We start from the raw sequence: 25,748 nt of genomic DNA on the forward strand, positions 1-25,748 counted from the left end.
ATCAGTTAGGACAGCTCGTCCTAACCTCCTGCTGGGAGGAGGAGGGCAAAGCCCAGTGGGTTTGGGTTACTAGTCCAAGGACACACAGGTAATTAATGTCCAAGTTGGGAGTTAAGTCACTTTGGAAACTCCTGATTCAGTGTCCTTCTGCCATTCGACTCTGACCCGCTGTGGGGGATGGCCGGGCTGGGGGCTGCGGGGGTGTTGGGATCCAAAACTAACAGCCGCATGGATCAGCTTTTGTTCACCATCCGGCCAGTCCTCTTGAAGCTGCCCCCTTAGAAGTCCCGGGCGGAAGGGAATATAAAACCTACCGCAGGCAGCTTTGCACCGATTCTCGGACACCAAAAGATCTCCCCCACAAACACAGACCGTTTGCCCCAGGAGAGGAAGATACAGCCCAGATGTGAATCTCACATACCTTGGAGCTAAACTGTATTGAGTGAGACATCGATTCTGCCGTGGGACCCTGTGGCAAGCGATGGCTGTGCTTGAAGCTGCCTGGGGTCCCGATATTTCACTGTATACATCAAACCAGAGTATGCTCCGAGTTTTCTTAGCATAAACAATGAGTATTGGTAGGTTAAAAAAAAAAAAAGAAATTTAAAAAGCTAAATGGGACATAATAAAAAAAGATACAAATTGAAAATATTTCCATTATATTTTGAAATGAAACACATAAACCATTTGCCAATCTTTTTGACATAGAAGGAAGGCCTTACTTCGATTTTGGGTCCCCTAGTGGAGTCTCTTGTCGTTATTCTTGTAAAAAGAACATCTACCCACTTACTGTTTGCTGCTTCTTGAAAAAGTGGTTTGAGAATGTAACACCACCTGTGAAGCAATTTGAATGCAGAATCCTAGATCGTTAGGGTATTTTTTTTCCTAATCTTTTATAGCTATCTCGTTACAGCCATCTAGATAGTGAGTCATCTTTGTAAAATAAAGTCTTAACTTAAAGATCATTCTTTTTCTTTTTCCACCTACATTTAGTTGGGTTACCTAATGAATAATTATGTAATTTCCAGGGTGCCTGGGTGGCTCAGTGGGTTAACTGTTTGACTTTGGCTCAGGTCATGATCTTGCAGTTCACAAATTCGAGCCCCGCGTCGGGCTCCATGCTGAGCGTGGAGCCTTCTTAAGATTCTCTCCTGGGGCACCTGGGTGGCTCAGTCAGTTAAGTGTCCGACTTCGGCTCAGGCCATCAACTCGTGGTTCATGAGTTCGAGCCCTGCGTCAGTCTCTGTGTGGACAACTCAGAGCCTGGAGGCTGCTTCAGATTCTGTGTCTCCCTCTCTCTCTGCTCCTCCCCCACTCAAGCTCACTCTCTCTCTCACTCGAAAATAAATAAAAAAGCATTACAAAAACTGTGTAATTTCCACAGCAAAGCACAACTTGCACAATACAAACAGGATTAGGACCAAGCTGACCTCTTGTGTATCTTCAGCTCACATCATGGGGTTAAAAAAGCCCGAAATAGTAAATATTTTAGTCTTCGTGGGCCACGTGGTCTCTGTCGCAAATATTCAGCACCGCTGTGATAAGATGAAGTCTGCCATGCACAGTAGGTCAACAAAAAGGTTCCACTGTGTTCTGATACAACTTTATTTGCAAAAGCAGCGAGGGCTGGAGTTTGCTAATTCCAGTAGTGGCTCCCTACTAGGGTCTTTGGAAAAACAGACCTTCAGGAAGGAATCCAGCGAGCTCCATTATCAGTATTTAAAAATCCCTAATGATGCTGAGTCTTTGTTCCAAATTGACAAAAAAAAAAAAAAAAATCCACTTTGTTTATAAAATCTGTATAAATCTGAATTAAATATCAAAATATCTCCGCCTTTGGTTTTCTTCCAAGAAGCTAACATCACAAGTCTTAAGGATACCTCATTTTGTGTGGCAGGTGGATTAGAATGTAAAACCTGACATTGGCATTTTACCACTTCAAAAGAAACAGTGGCCGGCGATTATAAAGGCGTTGGGGCCTCTTAATTAGAGACACAGGTGACATAAGAACACTCATCCAGGTAGAAATGATAGCATTGATGACTTCATCTGATTGAGAAGCTGTGTTTGGCAGTGATGTGTGTCTGGCAAATAAAATGGAAAATGAAGTATGAATTAAGGCAATTTGGTAAACACAGTCTTTCAAAATACCAGCTATAAACTTGGTAGGAAGTTTAGGAGCCTCCAGACGAGGGGATGGTGACACCAAACCATCTGTTTAGCCCCAGGCCAGCTTTTTGCTTGTGTTGGATCCCATGTGCCCAACAAGGTCAGGAGCTGTGGTGCTGCATGGTGAGGGTTTGGCCCTCAGGCAGTGTTGAAGATAAAGTACAGAGCTGGGGCTGGACCCAAGTCTTGTGGACCCCAAGCATCTTCTTCCCACCAGGCATTTCCATCTTCAGTCCCCCTGAGTCCATGTAACACGCTGGAAAGCTTCCCTGTGTGCACATGCACCTGCTGTGATGTGCTCCGCCCTGGGCGCCTCCCTGCTGTGGGTCAGGCAATGCCTGGCAAGCACTTCGCTTCTCACCGAAGATGCCTGCCAGCCCGTGAGGGCAGTTCTGTGTGAGATCGTTTCCTTCCAGAAAAGCCAGTCTGAGAGATCTAATGGTGTTTTTGTGTCTTGCATCCTTCAGGGGAAAGAAGGTCCTCCTGGCCCTGAAGGCCCATCTGGGTTACCCGGAATCCCGGTAAGTGAGATTAAACACACACACACACACACACACACACACACACACACACACACACAAAATGTGACCAAAAAACCAAAAACCTGGTTTCTCTACTACAAAAATGAGCAAACCAAAACATACTGCACTACTGTTTAGGTAAGACATGGTCACTGGGGGAGTTTCCAGTATTACAGAAAATGAGAAGGAGAATCACTAACCAAAGCCAAGTTAGTACGTTTTTGGTGGGGTCAGTCTTAACCTCATTCTTCTATGCAGTATGCACTGTTGTTGTTGATTTGTGTAGATGATGTTTTTATCTCTCTCCACACACGCATATGTGTGTATCCACGGTTAAGATCTCTCTCTCTCTCTCACACACACACACACACACACACACGCACAACTGTGATAATGAACTATTTATGATAAAATAAACACTTCTTATTTTCCACACTGGTATTAACTGTTCATACACTCATTAAATTTTATATACACTCTACCCAACGCATGTACCATAATATATATGATCATTCCTCTGTTGCCTCATAAATCTTATCGTTATTTTTTTTAAGACTATATTAAGCTATTTTGCATGCATGGCACTTTTCTATGTAATGGCCCTCAAAAGTGAGGTTCACTTGTCAGGTGTAATAATGTCTGAGGTTCTTTATTTTTTTTAATGTTTATTTTTGAGAGAGAGAGATAGAGTGAGTGGGGGAGGGCAGAGAGAGAGGGAGACAGAATCCAAAGCAGGCTCCAGGCTCTAAGCTATCAGCACAGAGCCCGACGCGGGGCTCGAACCCACGAGCCATGAGATCAGGACCTGAGCCAAAGTCAGACGCTTAACCACCTGAGCCACCCAGGCACCCCTGAGGGTCTTGATACACATTGCCAAATTCTTTCTATGAATACTGTTCTGGACTTTTAAATTTAATATACTTCTCAATAGGGTTGAGCTCTCTAGTTAGTTAGTAAGGCTGGTCCAGAGAGATCATATGCTGCCTCCTCCATTGAGAACCCATCCCTGTGGAGTTGGTGGTCTGGCCCGTGCCTGCTGCTGGGGCCTCTACTGGCCACAGCCCCCAACCCCGGCCCTGCATACTGTATTGTTTTATTGCAGCCGCACTGGCTTCCTTTTGGTTCGTAGAATGTTCTGCATCCTCTCTTTTCCAGACCACAGGGCCTTTGCCCATGCATTTCTGTCTACCCACAATGCCTCTTCCTTACCTCTTGCACCAGCTGCTTTTGCCTTTGCTCTTTTGCATCCCATCTCAGGCATCACCCCCTGGAAGTTTTCTCTGCACCCCCTAGGCTGGGGCAGTCTCTCCCAGTCTCTTTTCCTTTCCTTGTGAGGGCCTATCTCAGTGGTAATCACATCTTTATTTGTATAATCGTTTCATTAGTGACCCCTTCCTCCAATGTTCATTAACTTATTTGCTCATTCGGCAGACTCTACTTAGGCACCCACTGTTTGCTAGAAATGGAAATCTAACAGAAAAGTCCCTGCTAATCATGGGGTTTTGCTCTAGGCTGTGGGTTCTAGAAGACCAGGCTTTGGCTTCCCACACATAGTGAACACCCAGTAAATACTACTTAAAGAAACACATGGATGAATGAACTGCTCTCTCAGAGCCCTCCCTCCTCAAGTATCTGAGAAGTGACTGCACTGGTCAAAGACACATTTCCCAGGCACCCACTGTCAGGTCTCCCTGCAGCCATGTGACCCTGGGGTTAAGTAACGTGTGCAGGGCGCACAGATCTTAAAAGATGTGCTGGGTTGAGAAACCTCTGTTGGTCTACACTGCGGCTCTGCAGCCTAGCTTGTCCTGGCAGCTGGAAGGTACTGACCGATATAATTCTAGCGATGGTGAAGCTAAGGAGAGAAAATCCTGGTCTGGCTTTTGTGCCAAGCCCTTATCACCACAGCCCTAGCGTACTGGAGGAGAGAGGCATGGCTTCCGGTGTTGACTTCACCATTTTCTTAATAATGTCCCCTCAGCCCCTCCACCCTGTCCTCCCTTCCAGGGGAGGGCCCTGTCTCTCAGACATAAGCCAAGCCTGGGCACATGCTGTCCCTGCAGCCTCGGGAATGGCTTCCTCTCTCTCACCCCATCCCCCACCCCAGCCACTCTGAATGCCTTTGCCTCTTCCGTATCATTCCTGTGTCAGAAACACTTCCTCTCCTCTGCCTGGAGGATAAGAATCATCGTAGCTTTGGGGCACCTGGCTGGCTCAGTCGGTTAGGCATCCGACTCTTGATTTCATCTCAGGTCATGATCTCATGGTTCATGAGTTCGAGCCCCGCATCGGGCTCTCTGCTGACAACCGGGAGCCTGCTTGGGATTCTTTCTCCCTCTCTCTCTCTGTCTGCCTGTCCCCTGCTTGCTCTCTCTCTGTCTCCAAACAAACATTAAAACAAACAAACAAAAAAAGAATCCTCATAGCTTTCATGTGCACGGTGCACACCCCCTGATGGGCTCTGTGCAAAGAGCTTTCCGCATGTTATAACATATGTACCCTTTGCCGTGGACCCTCTCAGCAGCTCATGCTGAGGTCTGGACTGGACGTCATTTTCTCTGGGAGGTGCCCTGAGCCTCCCCAGGGGCTTAGGTAGAAATCTGAGCAGTGCTCCAGGAACACTCAGCCCCCTACACCATCACAGCACAGATGCAGCCACACACACCCGTCCATCTCTGTCCACCTGCACCACACCCTCCCCAGCACAGCGCCAAGTGGTGCTTCCTAGATCTGGTCTGACCTAGGCCAGAATTCGAGGAACCAGACAGACCCAGCCGTGGTCCCCGCCAGTATGTGGCCTGGGGTCTCGTGGAGAAGCCAAACAGAAAAGGATGAAACCATTGACACAGAGCATGCTGTGCTATGTGGTAGGTAGAGGGGGGCCCAGGGGCCCATAGTGGACACCCAAGCCAGTCCTGGAGGGATGTCTGTGGAGGGGACACTCGAGGTGAGTGTTCAAGGTCAAGTAGTCAAGGCTGAGAAGGACGAGAGGGGTCAGGAAGAAGGTACTCCAGGTAGAAGGAGGAACGTGTAAGAGACATGGATGTATTTACATACAGGAACTGGCTAGAAGAAATATTAAGTGTTAGGGGTGCCTGGGGGCTCAGTCGGTTAAGCGTCTGACTTCGGCTCAGGTCATGATCTCGCAGTTCATGGGTTTGAGCCCGTGTCGGGCTCTTTGCTGACAGCTGGGAGCCTGGAGCCTGCTTCGGATTCTGCGTCTCCCTCTCTCTCTGCCCCTCCCATTGCTCTCTCTCTCTAAAAAATAAACACACATTTTTTTAAAAAGAAAGACTAAGTGTTAGGGAGTGGCTTCTGCTTCTGGCCAGGGCCATGGGGGGCGCACTGTGACTTTGCTAACATTCATTGGGCACCAACGGTCGCTTCTGGGAAGGAGAGCCACAAACCTCACCATTTATTAGGCACCCCTCTGTGCCAGAAAGACCCTTCGTATTCCTCCTCCTGCAGTCGGGGAGCATCTCTTTAATTTACTGAAGGTGCAGAAGCAGGTTCGGAGACGTTAAGGGGCTGCTCAGCAGGTCTGCCTGAGGCAGCTTCTCTCTCTCAGAAAGCCACCTTTCCTTCTCAGACGATTACGTGGGCCACGCACGGCCCTCCTCTGCATTTCCCCATGTGGCACTCGTGCTGCTCCCACACATCATGCCTTTGCCCCCCGGGGGGTCCTCGGGGTCTCCAGCCAGAGTCTACAGGTCTCCCGCCTGGCCATGCTTCCTCCTGTGATTGGCTTCCTCTCCCACGCATGCGTCTCTTGACCTCCCCCCGCTGCTGCATGCATGGAAAAAAGTGCTTTCTGGAAAACTCTTGATTAAAAAGAGGACCAGTACGGCCCGGCTTCCACAGCAGCCCCGCTGGTTTCCCTGGTTAACATGGTTATGCCAGGAGCGGCATTCGGAAAGGGTTACAGGTGTCCGTTGAGCATTGGACCAGCGCCCTGGATGGCCACGAAGCTTAGATTCCAGTCCACGGTGGCTTCCCAAGGTGCCAGGCGACTGATGTTGAAGGCACTGATGAGGAACAATGCCCGGTGTCCTGAATGCCTACAGCAGCAGAGACAGCCCCGGTGCTGGGGCCACCTGTCGATGCTGGGTTAGTTCTGCCTCGTGGGCAGGAGCTTCCATTCTGACCGCCTGGTAACTCTGTGGAGCACACTTGCCATCTCTTTTTAGGAGCAGGGCACTGAGGGGCTGAGGATATCAATAATTTGCCCAAGATCAGGTGCCTAGTAGTGCAAGAAGGATTCAGACCTTGCCTGGGTTGACTCAGTTTCCCTTCTGCCCTGCTGCCTGGTTGCTTTCCTTCCCCAGACCCCCATGCTCACCCCCAGTCCAGGTGGCCCAGGATTGGAACCTAAGTCTGGGTGATGTCATTGTCATTGTATAGAATTCTCTTTCCCGTTTGCAGAGACTTGAAGAATAACGGTCTCTTAGGGAAACCTGAGGCTTCTAGTGACCTCCTTAGGGCAAGGAGGCTGGCCATGGGGAGGGAATCCCAGCTGGATCTCACGGAGAGAAACGCCAAGTGTTCACAGCTGTTCGTAACCCACACGTAATCTGTGTTGGCTCCCTGAGCCCCCATGGGTCCCGTGCTGCCCTGTATCTGTCCAGTGTCCCCAGTGTCTCCATCAGAAGCTGCATCCTTGCCCACTCCTTGCTGCATTCGATCCCGGAGGCCCAGACATGACGCTCTGGTGTCCCAAGGTTGTCTTCATGACATGCCTACTAGGGGCAGATGAACAGAACCAAGAATGATGCTATTGCAAGTTTTTGCCTTTCTGCTCTGTGCCAGGCGCTGTGGATGGGAGATCCCAGCCAGAATTGTGGTGTTGGGAAGAAACCAGGAAGTCAAACCAGTTCTGTGTGTTCAAGTGGCCCCTTAGCTGTTCAGTGTGGCTGTAGCCCAGCACTAGGCGTGTGTCCCGAACGCAGCCTGTCTTCCCTCCCGGCACCTCCAGTACCAATTGGATTTCTCTTGCAGGGAGAAGAAGGCAAAGAGGGCAGAGATGGAAAACCAGGTCCCCCCGGGGAGCCGGTAAGGGACTCTCAATTTTTTACCATTTTATGCACCAAATTAGTAATGTCTCCGTTAACAGCTGCTCTTTGTGGACGAGCTACTGTGACACAGGTGCAGCCGGAGTCACTTTCTCTGTGTTACTTCATTTATTTCTCCTGACAGCCTTACAGGGTGAATGCTGCTGTCCCCATTTTATAGCTGAGAAGATGGAGTCTCAGGGAGGTCCGGTGATGGGCCCAAAGTCATATGATGGGCTGGTGACAGAATCAGAACTTGAGCCTGGGACTTCGGCCTGGCCTCTGCATTTTTTTTTTTTTTTTTTTTTTTTTTTTTTACTGCCCCCTTCAGCCTCAGTCCTGTTGACATGGGAGGGGAGCTGGGGCAGGTAGACACTGGCTGGAGTAGAAGCCTGATACCCTGGAGCCTGTTATCCCCACCAAAAGCCTGAGCATTCTGGCTAGCTCCAGGTGAAGGGAGTTCGCCCTTTCTTCAGCTTTGGTCTAGAGTTGTAGGTTTTGTTTTTTCCCCTTTTCTTTTTCTCTAATGTCACCTGCCCAGGACACACAGTGAAACAGACCGAGTGCTTGGGAGGGAGTCTCTGTGCCCCAGTGGCAGTTGGTTGGAACAAAAAGTGGGCAGGGGGTTCTGCCGACCCGTATCTGTGGCCTCACTGTGGTCCTGCACAGTTGCCTGCTTCTCTTGCCCGTGGGTCAGGGCCCGTGGGGCCAGCACGTTTGTCTCCCCAGATCCCTTCCATGGCCTCAGTACTGAGGGGGAGCTGGAAGGTGGTTGTCTGGGCCTCAAGACCCAGCCCTCCACGCGCCCACCCATGGCAGAGCGTCAATGATGGCGTGCCCCTGCTAGTATATTACGCAGCCCCGAGGAAGGTATTCTCCAGACACTGCCGTGAGCCTTCTCTAAGACGCATGGCAACTTGGCCAGAATCGCTGGACAACCAAGCGAGGTGAGACATCAGCCATCGGTGGGAGGCACCAGCTCATCTCACTGGTAATGACGTCAGGACGTGACTCTTCCCCAGCCGCCCTGGTTTTAAGTCCTGCTGAGGTCAGAGCTGCAGAACCCTTAGAGCCACTAAGGGGGACTACACGGAAGTTTCTACAGCGAGGTTTCCAATTCCATTTAATCCGGTCATAAACTGTTACGACTTCTGCATCTTACGCGACTTGCGGGAAGCACCTTCTTCATCATTTTTCACTGCTTGCCGGATGCCGGAACCAGAATTCACTGCTGAGAGGAAAAGAAAGCGCTTAGGGCAGCAAGCAGTGTAAATAAACAAAAGGCCCCTGCCAAGCCGCCGAAGCCGCCGAAGGCTGATGCCCAGCAGAGCAGCCCGTGGAGGGCACGTGGCAGTTAGCGGGGTGAGACTGTGGGAGGGGAGAGAGAATGGAGACCGTCACTATGTGCCCGGCTCGCGCTGCGGCACAGATGCTTTGTTACCTTTTCCACTGTGACCCCCAGAAGATCCCCATGGGGTGTGGCGTTATTATTGCCCCAGATGAGGAAACTGAGGCACAGAGAGGTTAAGCAGGGTGGCCAAGGTCACACGGCTGGTAAATGAAGCTTCTGGGACTCACCCTCCAGAGGCTGACCTCCGAGTTCAGTGCTGCAGGACAGAAAGTCAACTTTTTTTTTTTATGTTTATTTATTTTTGAGAAAGAGAGAGACAGAGAATGAGGGGGAGGAGGGGCAGAGAGAGAGGGAGACACAGAATCAGAAGCAGGTTCCAGGCTCTGAGCTGTCAGCACAGAGCCCAATGCGGGGCTCGAACTCATGAGCTGTGAGATCATGACCTGAGCCAAAGTCGGACGCTCAACCGACTGAGCCACCCAGGTGCCCCAGAAAGTCACCTTTTCTGCAGGTATGTTATTCTGAGAGTTGTCAGGCCTCGGTCTGCATCCAGTGTGTTTATGGATTGCCTCTTCCAGTTAGGCCTGTGTCAGGCCTTGGGCCTAGACCAATACAAGACCAAATCTGTTCTGGGCATGCGGTGGGTAAGTCAGTACGGGAGGAGGCAGGGAGTGGGGGCTTAGTGACTCCCAACTGGGAGCCTTCCAGAGTGTGCCAGGCGCTCACTCCGGAATCTCAGTGTGTGGCCTTTGTGACAACTTCTCTCTCTGAGCGGCCTGAGAAATTGGCCTGGGAATGAGCGGCACAGGATCCCATAAAAGCAGATCCAGAGACAAGGATTTACGGCAGGCGGGGCGTTTGGGAAGTGCTCCCAGGAAACACCGAGGGCATGAGGAAATGAGACTGGGAAAGATCCCCATGGGGAAAGCCACCGACATCCGGCTAGGGAGTGAGCCCCTCCAGGGGTCAGCCAGGCCAGTGTCATTGGAGACCCTCTGAGAATTTGTGAGGAGCTCACTTGGAATCCGTGCCCCCAGCCCTGCCAGCCAGTCCATCCATCCGTCTGTCGATTTCAAGCCTTTTTAAATAGAGGATTGCTCCGGGAGGCATTAACGAACACATTAACTTCCACACCTCAATGTCAGGCACGCCCGAAGGCCGTTCTGCACACAGCTCTCAGCCTGAGCAGGGACTGCTTACTGATGATGGGCGTGCCCCCCCCCCCCCCCCCCGGGGAGCCAAGCAGATGTGGTTGGAAAGCAGCAGCATTTGCTACACTCGGTGTATTTTTTCAAGTTCCTATGTGTTAGGGACATGGATGGACAGACAGACGGCAGATAGACAGATGGGTAGATGATGGATGGATAGATATGTAGATAGATGGATAGATTGGTTAGATAGCTTATGTTCTTATATGTTAGGGACATGGATGGACAGACAGACGGCAGATAGATGGATAGATGATGGATGGATAGATACGTAGCTAGGCAGCTTTTTGAGTTGCCTGTTGTGTCATCTTTATTAAGAGGTATTTGAGTGATAATTATAGCGTATAATGATGTACAGAGACTCTGGAGCCAAAATACCTCGATTAGAACCCCAGCTGTGTGACCTTGAACAGACCACTTAACCTCTCTGTGCCTCAGTGTTTGGGCCGATGGAAAGCGATCATGCTTCCCTCAACGGGTTGCAGTGAGGCCTCACTGCCAGAACACGTGAGGCACTCAGTTTGTGTCTGGCACGTGGAAGGCCCCCAGGAGTTGCTGACTGTTATGCTCGGACCAGTGATGGGCATGTCACCTGAGGGCAGCAGGTGTGGGAGCCAGGCTAGGACCATGTACCCGCGGTCATAAAGCCCTGGGCGGGGGGGGGGGGGGGGGGGGGGGGTTGTGCTGAGTTTGCAACTGAGAACAGGTCCAGGGAAGGGAAGATCGAGATCACACGGCTGGACTCGAATCAGTCACACAAACCTGCCCCACCCCCTCCTCTCTGCGATTTTCCCTCCAAATCCACAGATGCGCCTCACTCTCCTTCCCCACTAATGGGCCCCATCAGATCCTCAAGGTCTCCAGGCTGTGAAAAGGAGGGGAATGTGGGGGAAGGGCATCTCCTCCTGTCTCAGCGAAGGCGGGATCAGATGCTGCCCCACCCCCCCATCAGTGGGATGTGCCCTTTCACCGGCTCCCTGCCCCTCCACACACCCCACCCCAACCACGTCACCTGGACTTCAGCTCCCAGTCTCTCGTTGGCTGTTATTTGTGGCTAGTTGTGCCCAGGGCAATGCCAGGCTGCTGGTGGTGAAGAGTTTGAATGGCCCGGGTGTCCCCACAACTTCTTGTAGTAAAGAGAAGCTGGGCCAGGGAAAAGGAGGGGTGAATGGCAGACCTTCCTGTCCGAGGCAGCTGCCGGCTGAGATGAGCAGCCTTCGGGGATGTCGCACGCAGCGGGGATTCAGTCTGGCTTTGCTGTTGATGAGCTCAGTAAAGCTATGGCTTCTCTGAGCCTCAGTGTCCCCAAGTGTGACGTGCAGCAGTTGATAGCTGCCTTGAAGTGGTTCTGTGAGTGAGCACAGAGTCACTGAGAACTCGGGTGTCTGCAGCGTTTTGCATCCAGAGCAGAGCACTTTTGAGAATGACCAGGGGCCACTAGGAACAGTGGCTTCAGAGATGACACCCTGTGTAACCAGCACAGTCCAGGGAAAATCCAGGAGCATGTAGCCTGGACACATGGGGGGGATTGGTACGGACTGAGGTGGAATACCGTGCCGGGAAGGAGGGTTGGCAGGGGTGAGAGACTGGCCGTTGGAAACCTAACGCCGTGAAGCCCAGGTGGCCAGGAGGGAAGATCCTTATCATGGTGTCCCCAGGCTCTTCTCTTCTTTACTCTCAGGGCAAAACTGGAGACCCGGGTCTACCAGGACCAGAGGGAGCCCGCGGCCTGCCTGTAAGTGCCCGTGTGTGTGTGTGTGCGTGCTGTGTGTGTGTATGTGTGTGTGCATGCGTGCACGTGCATGCTTGTTGTCCATAGTACAATGCAGCCTCAGCCGCCCGGCTCCTGTGCTGAGCCCGCCCACTCTGGATTTCCAGAAGTACCTCTCTTCCAAGGCCCTGGTGCTCCTACGTAATAAATTCAGTTCTTTCATGTATGCATGGCTTTAGGATTTATTTTCCAAATGACAACCATTGTTGCCATGTTGTTCTAAGTTTTCTTTGTTCTTAACCTGTTTACGATCATTTTAATGGGATTTCTCTGGATGATAGAACCTAAAAAAGAGTCTTAATTTTGAACACTTTCCATGGCTAAGGGTTTTTCCCCAATTACGAAAGTAACCCATTCTCCTTGTGTGACAATGACAATGATGGTACTAATACAAAAAGAATAAGAAAAGTAATGTTTTAGAGAGTAAGATAGAGTTACTTGTAATTCTACGACACAGAGGTAAAGCTGTGTTCACATTTTTGTACATTCTTTCCAGATCTTGGGGATGTAGGTATGAATTCTGTATGAATTCTGACTTTTATTTTAAGTATGAATTCTGACGTTTATATTTATATATCAATCTATATCTAGCTGTCAAGCTATTATACATGTAAACATACATAGATAATTTTTCTATAAAAATTAACTCTGTATTTGGGGGTTATTTTTTTGGCTAAATGTTTCACTTCTTCATAATTTCAAAATTGTTTACACAATTCCATAAATTTATTTTTAGGAAAAAAACATTATTTTTAATAAAATTCCTAAAATCCAATTATCTGGCAAGAAGTAGAGATCAAAATGCTACTTCTATTTCCTTAATGTGTTTTTCTGTTAAAATCAATAACTCACCTGGCTAGTATTCAATAAGAAGGAACTGGAACACAAAAAGCAATTTCCTTTTTCCTAAATCTCCTTGCTTTTCACCTGATTGTCCTTTAGGAGAACAAAATCTAAGGATGGGGAATATTACTTCCTATGGTGGAATTAAAACACAGAGTTAGTGTTGGCTTTTTTTTTTAAGGTGGTTCCTGGCTTATTGGAGGAGAAGGTCTTCCTTTTAGCCAAGGGGATCCATTTGCTGGGACCCGTGTTGGGGCAAGACGCATTTCTCAGTTGAGACTTGCAAGGAATCCTACCTCAGTGCAGGCGCAGGGGTTAGAGACCCACATTCTCTGGCTGGCACAGCATAAGTCAGAGAGCAAGGCTTTGAAGAACCACACGGCCTCTAAGATGGACAAATGTGGGTTCAGCTTTCACCTTGTCACTTACTAACTTTCATCAGGAGACCTCTCTGGACTTTTGTGTCTTCTTCTATGAAATGGAGAATTTCTATATTTCTATATTTCATAGAATATCTCCCAGTTCTGTAGGGTGGTTGTGAGCATGTAATGAAGCATGTGAAATTCCCAGCTGCGTGCCTGGCCCTGCGGTGAGGCTCCCTCCATTGATTTTGTCCATGATTATATGGGAAGAGAGCGTACCAGGGGCCCCAGCTCTGGGATGGCTGGATTTGGGATTCTAGTGTCTTTGAGGAAGGTGCTGGGGCCCAGGCAGGCCCTGACCCTCTCCAGGGAAAGAGAACTGGCCTGTGTTGAACAGCAGAGAACACTTGTTTATCTCTTAGGCGGTGCTGGCAGCAACTCGGCCAAAGTGAGTTCTATCGCCATTTTACGGACGTGGAAACTGAGTCCCACTGAAGAGAAGTAGAGTAGCCGAGACCCCCGGCTCCCAAGTGGTTCTATTCCATGGTTCTATTCCAGACCTGATTCCAAAGTCGGCCTTAAGGGTCCATGAAGCCCCTTTCCATAGATTAATTCTGCAAAACTATCTATGCCTGGCAGGTGCTTTCAGTCTTCTCATTTTGTAGGTGATGTTAGGACTCCCGAGGGCTGAGCTGACTTCTCCGAGGTACAGTGGTTGATCTGAGCCAGCTTCCTTTTTGTCCTCTGCCTCAGTCACTGACGCTTCCTGGCTGGTCACCGAGTGACAGCCCGGCTCTGGTGGCGGCACCTCGTCTAATCCTCACCACAACCCCACAGACAGGGGTCACCTCCCCAGGGATAGCCGAGGCCCAGAGGGGGAGCCACGTGGCCAGCGGCTTAGCAGGGATGTGAAACCCACCTGGCCAGGCTCCCGGCCCCTGCGTCCCCTGCGTCCCCTGCGTCCCCTGCGTCCCCTGCATCTCCTGGAGCCTAAGAACTTGCACCTGTCCCCACACCACCTGCTGCTCTGGAAGCCTTCCCCAGAGCCCCCCTCCCAGAGGCAGGTGAGGTCACACATTCTTACCACCCAAATCTGGAGAAGCAGGGTAAAGAACATGTTCCCAGGGTAACAGCCACCACATCGGAGAGGCCGCTAGGTGGTCTCTCTTTTCGGACGGCCAGGCCCTGTGGTAGCCTTCTCCCCAGCCGGGTCTTCATTCGCTTTTTGGAACCAGGAGGTAAAATCAGGGGATAAGGTGAGAGGAGAGCGTGGTGGGGTCAGCCAGGAGACATTGGCCTTGGCTCTGGACGGCCTGGTTTGGCCACAAACTGCTGCCTCCCGGAGCTGAGGGTGACAGTGGGGAGGGCGTGCTCTGCGGTCAGACAGACCTGGGCTTGGGTCATGGCTCTCCCGCTTCCACCTGTGACGGACAGGCCTGAGCCTGCTTCTTCTTATGTAAAACGGGGGAAAGATGAGCCATCTCCCAGGCCTGCCGTTACACTGCAGTGACAGGATGTGGCAGGGGCTAAACGGGGAGGGATTTCCTCCCTCTTCTCCTCTGCTACCGTCTGAGCTGCGTGCACGGGCTCTGCTCACACAGGTCCGTCGCTCTGTGCCAGCCGCCGGCTGGGGACCGGCTGGCCGGGGGCACTGGGTGCTGCAGGGGCTCAGAGCGGTGCTCTGGCCAGGATGCCCGGTGACAAAGGTACGAGGAGGGCCTTGGAGAGTGAGTGCGTGAGGACTGAGGGAGATGGGGCTGGAGACAGGAGGCTGGTAGGGAGGAGGCCTCCAGCCAGGAGGAGTGTCCCGATGAGGACGGGATCCGCCGGGAAGAGAGGACATGTGTGCACGGGCCTGGAGCAGGAAGGGAGTGCCTAGTGTGCAGCCTGCAGCAGAGCCTGGGACGTGGCACAGTGAGGTGGCCAGGTGGGCAGGGGCCCCTCAGGCGGGGACCGTGCCACCTGGGTGTCAGCAGGTAGGGAAAGCTCCCCGAGACCAGAGCTGGTGAGACGTCAACCCAGCGGTCAGGAGAGTGTGCAGAGCAGGGACAGTGGGAGGGCCTCGGGTCTGGGCAGACCTGGATCTGAATCGGATTATTTTCTGATCCTGGGACTTTGGGCAGGTGTTTTCTCTCTCGAGCCTGGGTGTCCTCACACGTGTATGGGGTTGTTACACGACAGGCTGGTCTGGCTGTTAGAAATGATGGTGTCAGCCCTGCTAACGACTTCCGCTTTGCTCGTAGGGCTTGACGCTCTGTAGCGGTGCATCAGGTGATCTCTGTGCAGGGAGAGCCCAGCGCTGTGGCCCAGGACAAGGCTGTTGGGGGGGGCTGGCCACAGCTGCAGGAATGAGGGAGGTGCCCTGAGACCCACCTGTAGAGTGAAGGCAGGGAAACACCTACTCCAGGGGCCAGGCACTGGGGGTGCAAGCCAGACGGGGGAACATCAGGACGATGATGCTCAGAAGGACATGGGGCGACACCCTGACTCGCTGGAGCATTTGTAGGAACAAGCCTTGCAGCTCTAGTCATGGTGCAGTCACCCCATCACCCAGCATCAAGGGCCTAGCCTCTGCCTGGGGTCTAGAATGTGAGGCGTCAGGTGAACCACGGCGAGAGGGGGCACACCTGTCACCCCAGGTGCCTGCCCCCTCTCGCCTGTTCAGCCTGCCCTTTGGTGGACTAACTCCTCTTTTTTCCAGGGCTTCAAGGGACACACAGGCGACTCTGGTGCACCGGGCCCCCGGGTAAGTGGACGTCTAGCCTTGGCGGCCGGCCCAGGTGGACGTGAGCTGGTGCTTCTAGACTGAGGGCTCCTGGCCCCGCAGGCCAGCATGGCAGCTGGTCGCCCGAGAGAGGACAGCGGGCATCGTGGGAAGTGCCATTCCCGGTCTTGGTCTGGTTTTTCTAAACGTTCCTTCTGGGGGCCAGACATTGAGGTACAACCGATGGGACCAAATCAGCCTGGAATCAGGAGGCCTCTGTGGGTTGTGCTGCCCGCAAGCCATGCAGGGGGCCCAGGGCTCACGTTCTTCCCTCTCCTTCGGATGCCCCAAACAGAAGGAACCTGGAAGGCTGGTCAGACCCCCAGCCGTGCTCCGTTTAGGGACGGGAAAGCCGAGGTGTCCAATGGGTCAGCCACTGAAGAGGCAGAATTCCCTGCCGGTGTGCCTGGCCCTTGGGCTCGGTTTTGCCTGTGGCTTAAAGAGGCACAGTGGGGTCCAGGCCCTTGCAGCTGGCCGTGCGGGCACTGCAGACCCCGGCTTCGGCCAGGACTCAGTGGGGCTCTTTCTGGTGGGCTGTGCTTCTGGGTCTTTCCGCCGCCCAGGTGCACGGAGACCAGGCGCTGGCATTCTGCATTCTCTTCACTAACGTGGGTATTTTGTTTCCACTTCCCCCTTCTAGGGAGAGCCTGGTGCCATGGGGCCCCCTGGCCGGGAAGGGTCGCCAGGAAAAGATGTGAGTGTGGGTGTCCTGTGGGGCCCGGCTGGGCCTGTGGAAGGGGTAGAGAGAGTGGAAAGTGTGCATCCCTGAGGGCTCTGGAGGTTGGTGCCTGTGGAGGCTTGCATAGGCAGGTGCTCGGAACTGTCCAGTGATGTCTCTCACCTGCCGGCCCCTGGGGTCCTCCTTGGAGTCCTGAGGAGGCCCTGGGGTCTGGGTTTCCAGCCTCAACAGTTGGGGCCTGTGCCGCCCCGTAGCTAAGGAGGCTTTGCTGAATCGACCTTCCGTGCCTGTTAGTATCAGTGGTGGCATTTTGGGTCCGGCCTCACATGGGCTTGAATTTCAGTATCTCCCAGATTATCTCTCCAGCCTGGCTGCTCCGCAGTCTAATGAAACCACCATCATGGCCACCACTAACATGTGCTGTGTGGCATTTAAATTTTTTTTTAATATTTATTTATTTTTTAGAGAGAGACAGAGTGTGAATGGGGAAGGGACAGAGAGAGAGGGAGGCACAGAATCTGAAGCAGCCTCCAGACTCTGAGCTGCCAGCAGAGCCCGATGTGGGGCTCGAACTCATGAACCTCAAGATCATGACCTGAGCCAAAGTCGGACACTCAGCCAACTGAGCCACCCAGGCACCCTTCTCATGGACTTTTTGATCTTGGGATCAGGGCAGGGCAAGATATCTTTTACCCTAGTCCTACCGATAGAAAACCTGAGACCCAGAGAGGTCCAGGGACTGACTGGTGGTCGCACAGGCTGTCAGAGGTGGGAGGAGGCGGCCTGGGTGGGATCTGTCAGCTCTGCGTGCCCCTGGGGGACCAGACCTCATATGTGACACATGTGGGAGGTCTGACATGTGTGGCTGCAACTTGGCCTCCTGGGAGTGGTTATTTGCTCAGGAGCATGGGCACAGGGTCCATGTCCAAGGGGTCCAAGAGGTCCAAGGGGGTCTCATGCCCACCCTTTATATCCGTCAGGATCTGCATTTAAATCCTGGGGAAGTGCACCCCGCCCATGGCTCTTGATGCGCATTGTCTTCTTGACTGACCTGTTCCATGAGATCATAGAGCTAGAAGGGCCTTAGAGGACCAGCCAGGCTCCCATGATTCTCCTCAGGAGCAGAACTGGCTTTACAAAGCCAGTCTAGTGTGAGCAGCACCCTGTCGTGCAGCTAAAAGCAGAACAGCTGCATTGACCCCGGGCGGGGCCCTCTCCCAAGCCCTGACCCTGGAGGCACCTCTCAAGGCCAAAGAGCAGCTTGAAAATCCATTTCCTCTCAGTACAACTTATAGCCAGTTGCATGGAAGGAGCTCCCCAGGCAGGAGTGTGGCTGAGCTTAGCTCCCCTGGCAGGTCAGGGAGCAGCTGGGATGGGAGCCTAGGATGCCAGACCAGGGGGCAAGTGCTTTCTCCCTCCTTCTCAGCTATAGGACTCTCTTTGTTTTAGAGCTCCATTTTCTAGAGTGTTTGAGTCTACTCGGTAGGGAGCATGGCCGAGCTTCTGTGTTTTCATTCATAACATGGCAGAGAATGACAGCCACGCCACGAGGCTGCTTGGAAGACCAGGTGGTGGATCACCACCACATTGCACCCTGGAAGGCACTGTGTGCACGGGCAGTATTTTTCCTACTGTGGCAGCAGAGGCAGGAGTGAGTTCAGTCACCGTCCAGTGAGTCAGGGACAGACGTCCAAGATGACTTCTCTTCAATGGCTGCCTCCCTTAGTTCAAAATGGCGCTAGCAGAAATCACTGTGGGATCGGGTAGACGGTGTCTGAGCAAGTAAATAAATAAACCAGGTTCACGCATTTACTCATCTACATGAAATGAGTTCGTCCATGCTTGGAATCACTGGAGATCGGTGATGAAGGGTCTGAACAGTTAAGTTGGGTCTCTTGGGGAACGTGATGAAGTTTGGTCCACATTTGAAACTGTGTCTCCATTATCTGCATGCATCCACTTTGTGATAACGTGACCCCTCTCTGTTCCAGGGTGACACTGGACCCACAGGGCCACAGGGTCCCCCAGGACTAAGGGGCCCACCGGTGAGTGTTACTCTCCTCTATGTTTGCCTGTTAGCCCAGCGACATTTGGTTGGCTCATCCTGGTACAGCCCTGTGTGTTGTTTAGAATTGACAGTATTATAGGGGTGCCTGGGTGGCTCAGTTGGTTAAGCATCTGACGTCGGCTCAGGTCATGATCTCGTGGTTTGTGAGTTCAAGCCCTGTGTCAGGCTCTGTACTGACAGCTTGGAGCCTGGAGCCTGCTTTGGATTCTGTGTCTCACTCTCTGTCTCTGCCCCTCCCCTGCTCATGCTCTGTCTCTCTCTCTCAGGAGATGAATAAATGTTAAAAACAAATGGCAGTATATCCTAGAATTTGGAAATAGCTACTGCCCTAAGCCCCACTAGTGCCCTACTACATGTACCCTAGGCTATTTTCTGGGACCTCCTGGCACGGCAGGGCCCTGTAGGACTTCCCTTAGGTCATTCTAGTGTGTGATGCATGATCTGTGTATTAGTTTGCTGGGGCTGTCGTAGCAAAGAACCACAAATTTAGTGGCTTCAACAACAAATTTATTGTCTCACAATTCTGGAGGCTAGATGTCCAAGAAATTTCCTGTCTTACTATTCCAGAAGCTAGAAGTCTAAGATCAAGATGTGGACAGGCTTGGTTGCTTCTGAGGGCTGTGAGGAAGAATCTGGTCTGTTCCTCTCACTTAGCTTCTGGAGATTTCCTGGCAAGCTCTGTTGTTCCTTGGCTTGTACAACATGACCCTGATCTCTGCCTCCGTCTTCACATGGCATTGTCCCTGCGGGCATGTCTCGATGTCCAAATGTGCCCCTTTTCTAAGAACACTAGTGGTATTGGGTTGAGACCCACCCTGCTCCAGCATGACCTCATCAAACTAATTACATCTGCAGTGACTTTGTTTCCAAATAAGGTCCTGTGCAGAAATGGCACAGTTGTGACCCATGCTAATGATAGAAGGAATCATACAGAATCCAAATTAAAAGAAGATTCTCTTTTCACCCCACCTCTACTAGACTCCAGAGGGAGCCACTGATAATAGCATTTTGTGTTTATTTTAAAATGTCTTCAATGCACCTATAAGCATGTAGATAGAATGCACATCTGTTACACGACACTTTATCTTTGCAGTTTGCTTCTTTGCATGGTGTATGTGTGCGTGTGTAAATTTTGGATGAGTATGGAATAGATGAGTGAACAGCCTGTAGCATAGCTATACGTGGGCTTCCTGGGTCCCGGTTACACAGCTGGTAAGAGCTGTAGGCAAGACTTAAACCCAAGACTTTCTGACACCAAATCCAATGCTCTGCACCTACCACGGCCATGGCCATGTTCTTTGTCCTCAGAATCCTACTGGACGCACCTGGGACAGGTCTTAGGCATTTGAATGCCACATCTTTTTGGAACTCACCAAGGGGCGCCTCTTTCTTGCCTGGTGGGGCCACAGTGACTCACATCCCCCTTTCTACACTAAGTCTGGAGCCCGGGGGATGCAAAGTGGCCAGGTGCCTCCCACGCCCAGTCCTGGATCCCCTGCATCTGAGGAAGGGCATGAAGGACAGCTGTCAGACCAGGATGTGGGCAGCTCAGTGAGCCCTACTATTCTAGGTGTTTCAGCAGTGGGACACATGTCCCCTGTGTGCAGTGATGGGTACATCATGTGCTGGAGGACTGGCCACAGGGCGACACCAATGCTCAGGAGCAGGGCATTTGGTGCTTTGGGGATTTCCATCCCAGCCCTGGCTTCATATTTTCAGATCACTGTCTGACCGTGTTCTTCTCCTCTTTCTGGAACATGGCATTTGCTCATCCAACAGCATGCACTGGGTTAGGGAGCTGAGCTGTCCACCCCCCGCCCACCATTGGTGGTGTCAACCTGCAGATCCTGGGGGCATCAGCACCATCCCTATATGCAAGGACCAGGAGGCTGACACCCGGCAGGTCTCCTCACCAGGGACACTTAGTCCCTAGGGCTTGGGATGCCCAGCCCCTTTACGCTTTATGTATGCATACAGACCAGAAACAGATACTCAGTACAGCTGTGGTGTTAAACTTTCATATGGGATGAGGAGAAAATGTCTGAATAGGCCACGGGGCAGGAATGTAAGGGCAGAAAGATGGAGAAACCCTGCTCTGGAGCCCCAGGCGCCCGCTGGGGCCCCTTCGGGCCATCCTGAAGCTTCCACACCCAAGCTCTGGAGTTAAGCTTGCATCTTGTTTTACAGACTGGGTGAGTCCATAGAAGGATCACCCCCCCAACCCCTCTGGTCCTGCTTCTTTATCTGTAAAGTGAAGGGAAGTTGTGAGATCCAGTAGTTAAATTAGTGAAGTTCTGGAACAGTGTCCAGCCCTCGGAACGTTCCCAGCACTGGCCCCCTCCAGGGTCTCCTGGCACAAAGTGGCATTCTGTACATCCTTGATGAATGCCAGTGTGTTGAGGGGCATGGAAGAGGGAAAGCAGCGTGTGGGGAAGAGCAAGTACTCTGGGACAGGTGTGGGGAGGGGAGATGCTGGCAGCAGGCCCCGGGGGAGGATGCCAAGGGCCTGACACCCACATGCAGGAGATGGGCCTTGGCCCGGAAGCCCCGAGGTCCCCAGAGGTGGCTTTGTGTTTTTCTAATGTGCCACCATCAGTGCTGAGTGGCCATCACAGGGACTCTGTAACCAACAATAAACCACTAGAGTTTGCCAAATACTTAGTTGAACGCATTAGAGGAGGTCCTAGGTTATCCCTCTGATAACCTCTTTCTCACTCAACTGGAATCGATCGGCCTTCCCGAGTGAAGAGAAGATTCCTCGCAACCTCAGCAGGTTCATACAACCTTGAACCAGACATGGAGTGGTTATGGAGAGCTTCCAGGAAATACTGGCAGTCCCAGTGTTGGGGACACATGGGGATTTACCTGTTTGCTCTCTGGAATCCTACGAGGCCGGGGCTCTGACCGTCCCTGCTCCCAGATGAGAAACACAGGCAGAGAGGTCAAGTCACTCGCCATAGATCACACAGTAGGGAAATAGCAGAGCCAGGATTTGGACTCAGGCATTCTGATTCAAGAGACTACAGCTGAAGATCTACCTGGGCCTGTGTGTGCCACATTTCCTTCTCAGAAAGATCACCCTGGTGGGAGGTGCACAGAACAGGAGTTTGGAGCATAGAGGAGGGGCTGTGGTTTCCAAGACAAGTGGGGCATGAGGAGTGGCCTACAGCCCAGGAGGGAGCCAGGTCCCAGCCCCTCCCGGCCCCCAGCGCCCTGACAGGTGACAGGTGGCTGCCCCGAGCCGCCCCTCCTGAGTACATCCGCCTGTGTTGGCACCGAGGATAACGTGTCTTGGCCCTTATCCTCTCTGCAAACCAGAGGGAGGAGGAGGAGAGAGATAATTACCATAGGGATGAGCCAAAGCACATATTTTTAGAAAAACACAGATGGGCTGGTGGGTGGGCGGAGGGAGGTGCCGGGAGGAGCCGCCACATCACATTCCCTGGAGGGGTCCTGTGCGGATCCTGGGCTTTCTCTGTGCCTCGGCTTCCTCATCTGTGATACAGGGATAAAGATATCCACCCTTCAGGCTTCCTGGAAGGATCATGTGAGCTGTGCCACATGAATCATCCATGGTCACATGGGCACTTCTTAGGCATCAGATGTGAACCCTATTTAATCATGATCACCAGCAAGTCGTGTCTCTCATGAGACACAGGGCTGGGCTCCATGCTTTCTGGGTTCCAATCTCAGCCCCTTCACTTCTGTCTTGGGCAGGTTGTATAGCCATTCCGTGACTCAGTTTCTCCATTTGTAGAATGGCAATGTTTGTATCTGTTGTGCGCAGCAAGTGACTGCGTGCAAAGTCCAGTGTGTAGGACGTTGTCTCAGACAGCGTTAGCTTCTTTTTACTATAACATGTTTCCCTGAAGCTGACTCACTGGTGGATGCGTGCTTCACAGATTATAGGATGTTAGCACCTTTTGGTTACAGGATCAATGGAGAGTGGTTTCCTGGGATGTTCTTGGTGCATTCATTCCACACAGTATCTCCTGTGTGTCTGGCACGGTGCTAGATGCCGGGCATAGAGAGGGGCAAGACACACACTATTCTTTGGGCTGCTCCCAGCAGGGAAGAGAGCCACATAAAGACACAGCCATCTGGTGGGGGAGGGTCCCGAGATGGAGGAGAGTGGTGGGCAGAGGCAGTGACCAACCCAGCCTGCTGAAGCCAAGCTGTGAACTTCAGCCTTAATAGGAATTTGTCTGGTCCTCAACGGCATAGCTAGAAGAATTCTTAAACTTTCTGATTTTTGCACTACCAATGTACTTATCACAATTTTGGGTGTGCACAAAATACCCAACTCAGAGCATGCGAAATCATTTGGGTCAGTCCTGGATTCTGGAATGAGCGGACCTTCAGTTTAGTGGCTCCACAATTGTGTGCAGCCATTTTTCCTGTGTGTGTCAGTATCATCATCTCTTGGATATAACTGTGCTCCTAGTGGAACAGTAGAATGCAGTTAGCACCTGGACAAGCACCCTAAGCTGAGAACAGCACTGCCGTGTTCTGAGCACTCTTGTGTTCTTCCTTAAGACAGCCTCTGAGCTGAAGGATGGATGGATGGATGGATGGATGGATGGATGGATGGATGGTGGTGGGTGAGTGGAGGTGTGGGTGGATGGATGGGTGGATGGATGGTGGGTGGATGGATGGAAGATGGGTGGATAGGTGGATGCATGGGTGGGTGGATGGATGGATGGATGGACGGATAGATGAATGGGTGGGTAGGTGGATGGGTGGGTGGGTGGATGGGTGGGTAGATGGATGGATGGGTTGGTGGGTGGTTGGATGGATGGATGGATGGATGGATGGATGGATGGATGGGTAGGTGGATGGGTAGATGGGTGGATGGATGGATGGATGGGTAGATGGGTGGATGGGTGGATGGATGGATGGATGGATGGATGGATAGATGGGTGGATGGATGGATGGATGGATGGATGGATGGATGGATGGATGGGTAGGTGGATGGGTAGATGGGTGGATGGATGGATGGATGGGTAGATGGGTGGATGGATGGATGGATGGATGGATGGATGGATGGATGGATAGGTGGATGGGTGGATGGGTAGGTGGGTAGATGGGTGGATGGATGGGTGGATGGATGGTTGGGTGAGTGGATGGGTGGGTGGATGGATATATGGATGGATGGATGGATGGATGGATGGATGGATGGATGGATAGGTGGATGGGTGGGTAGGTGGATGGGTGGATGGGTGGATGGGTGGGTGGGTGGGTGGGTAGATGGGTGGATGGATGAGGTCATGATTATTTACTATACCTGTTCTGTGGGCAGCACTCACCAACCTAGGCTTTATCATGCCCACAAACTCATTTAATTTCACAATATTATGAGTGAGGTGTTATAGGCTCCTTTTATAAGTTGAGAACTATCCTCTGAATAATGATGTGGCTTACTGAGAGCCAGGCTGGCCTGCATGACAGCTCTCCATGTGAGATCGGGTTCTCCACATCCAGCAGTCTCTCTGTTCCACTGTCCTGTTCCTCAATGTCCTGGTAGATTATTACTTGTGTTTCTTCCACCAGGGTAAGAACGGATCACCGGGATCTCCAGGAGACCCTGGCCCTGCAGGAAGCCCTGTGAGTACTCCCACGGCTATAAGGTGGCATCAGGGCCAGCTTTGCAAGGGGCATGGCTTTCACATCACAGATTGCCTGTTCTCTACCCCTAGAAGCATCAGTGGGAAAATACGGTATTTGAATGATAGAAATAGGCTGGAAGTGAGAGGCTCCAAGAAGGACCCCTTTCAAAGTCTAAAATGCATGCGATTATGCACTTGGTTCTCTGTACCAGTCATACAAAGGTACAAGCCTATTAAGACTAAAGAAGCGTGTAATAAGGTTGCACTCTAGACGCTGCATATTTTTAGAGGATGGAGGGACAGGGTCAGGCCTACCAGCCGTTACCCGAGTAAGGACAGGGTAAGTGTGTAATGTGGGGATAGGTATGAGGCAGATTGTCTGAAGGGGGTATTCCTAGTGGTAAGGAGGTGGAGACTGGGGAGGGCAGGAAGAAACAATGGGTGGGATCCGTGGGTAGTGGAAGGAACATCCAGGTCACCGGATTTGGGATTAGGTCTGGTAGATGGGGAGACATGCTGGAGAAAATGGTTCTCTGATGGATTCAGGGGTCAGATGAGTCAAATCCTTTCCACAAGTCTCCTCCCAGCCTAGCCTTCTTGTAACCACCACCCCACCCACCCCGGGCTTGGTGAGTCAAGCAACAGTTGTGCTGGACAGTGGGCAGACCAGTTGGCTGGCTAACTGTCGTCATTGTGGAAATGAGAGTGACCCGTCCGTCCTGGTTTGCCAGGAGCCTCCCTGGTTTTAGCCCAGAGAATCCTGCATCCTGGGAACCTCATCATGCTCAGGCAAACCGGGCATCTGGTCACCCCAGTGGAGACTCATCTTTCTGTTAGACCTGGGACAGCTGCACTAGAAGAACTTAAACTCCTTAGCGAATGGAATGACTGATGTTTCTCAGAAGCCATGGTGTGAGGCTTGTCACTGCTGGTGAGATGAGATGGGACTGGGCCATGAGTCTGGCTTCGTGCCTGGCACAGAGCTGGCCCCAGAAGAGCTGACTCACACATGTGGCTACCCGGAAGGGCTGGAACTGAAAGAGTCCCCAAAACTGCTCCCCAGAGGCGATCCTACCAAACCAGGAGCCTTGCTGTGCTATTGGGAATAAGTGTACTAAGGGCGGCTTGGAGGGGCCACACACACACACACACACACACACACAGACACACACACACACACACACACACACACGCACACGCACACGCACACACACAGCAGAGTGTTTTTGTTAAATTTTTCTCCCATTTGCTTCTGTTGCTTTGATTGGGAGGAGATGTTTCTTGTCTTGCCCCAGCCCCAACAATGCTGTCAGGACACAGGGTAGCCTCCCGACCGGCTGCCTTCCCATACCGGAAAG

The 25,748-nt window shown here is 52.0% G+C and overlaps 1 protein-coding gene across 3 annotated transcripts in view; it reads left to right on the forward strand.

The window, feature by feature from the left end:
- Positions 1-25,748, forward strand: part of COL22A1 (collagen type XXII alpha 1 chain) — a 260,760-nt gene that overhangs the window by 218,607 nt on the left and 16,405 nt on the right. For all 3 annotated transcript variants that reach the window (XM_086695892.1, XM_086695894.1, XM_086695893.1), the window contains exons 50-56: positions 2,637-2,690; positions 7,686-7,739; positions 11,979-12,032; positions 15,975-16,019; positions 16,678-16,731; positions 18,708-18,761; positions 24,335-24,388. In XM_086695892.1, the coding sequence (XP_086552018.1) occupies positions 2,637-2,690; positions 7,686-7,739; positions 11,979-12,032; positions 15,975-16,019; positions 16,678-16,731; positions 18,708-18,761; positions 24,335-24,388 (369 nt within the window). The remainder of the gene's footprint in view (positions 1-2,636; positions 2,691-7,685; positions 7,740-11,978; positions 12,033-15,974; positions 16,020-16,677; positions 16,732-18,707; positions 18,762-24,334; positions 24,389-25,748) is intronic.

Source organism: Puma concolor, chromosome F2 (genome assembly GCF_028749965.1).
Source record: "Puma concolor isolate L17-30 chromosome F2, mPumCon1.1.hap2, whole genome shotgun sequence".
In the NCBI taxonomy this organism is placed as follows: domain Eukaryota; kingdom Metazoa; phylum Chordata; class Mammalia; order Carnivora; family Felidae; genus Puma; species Puma concolor.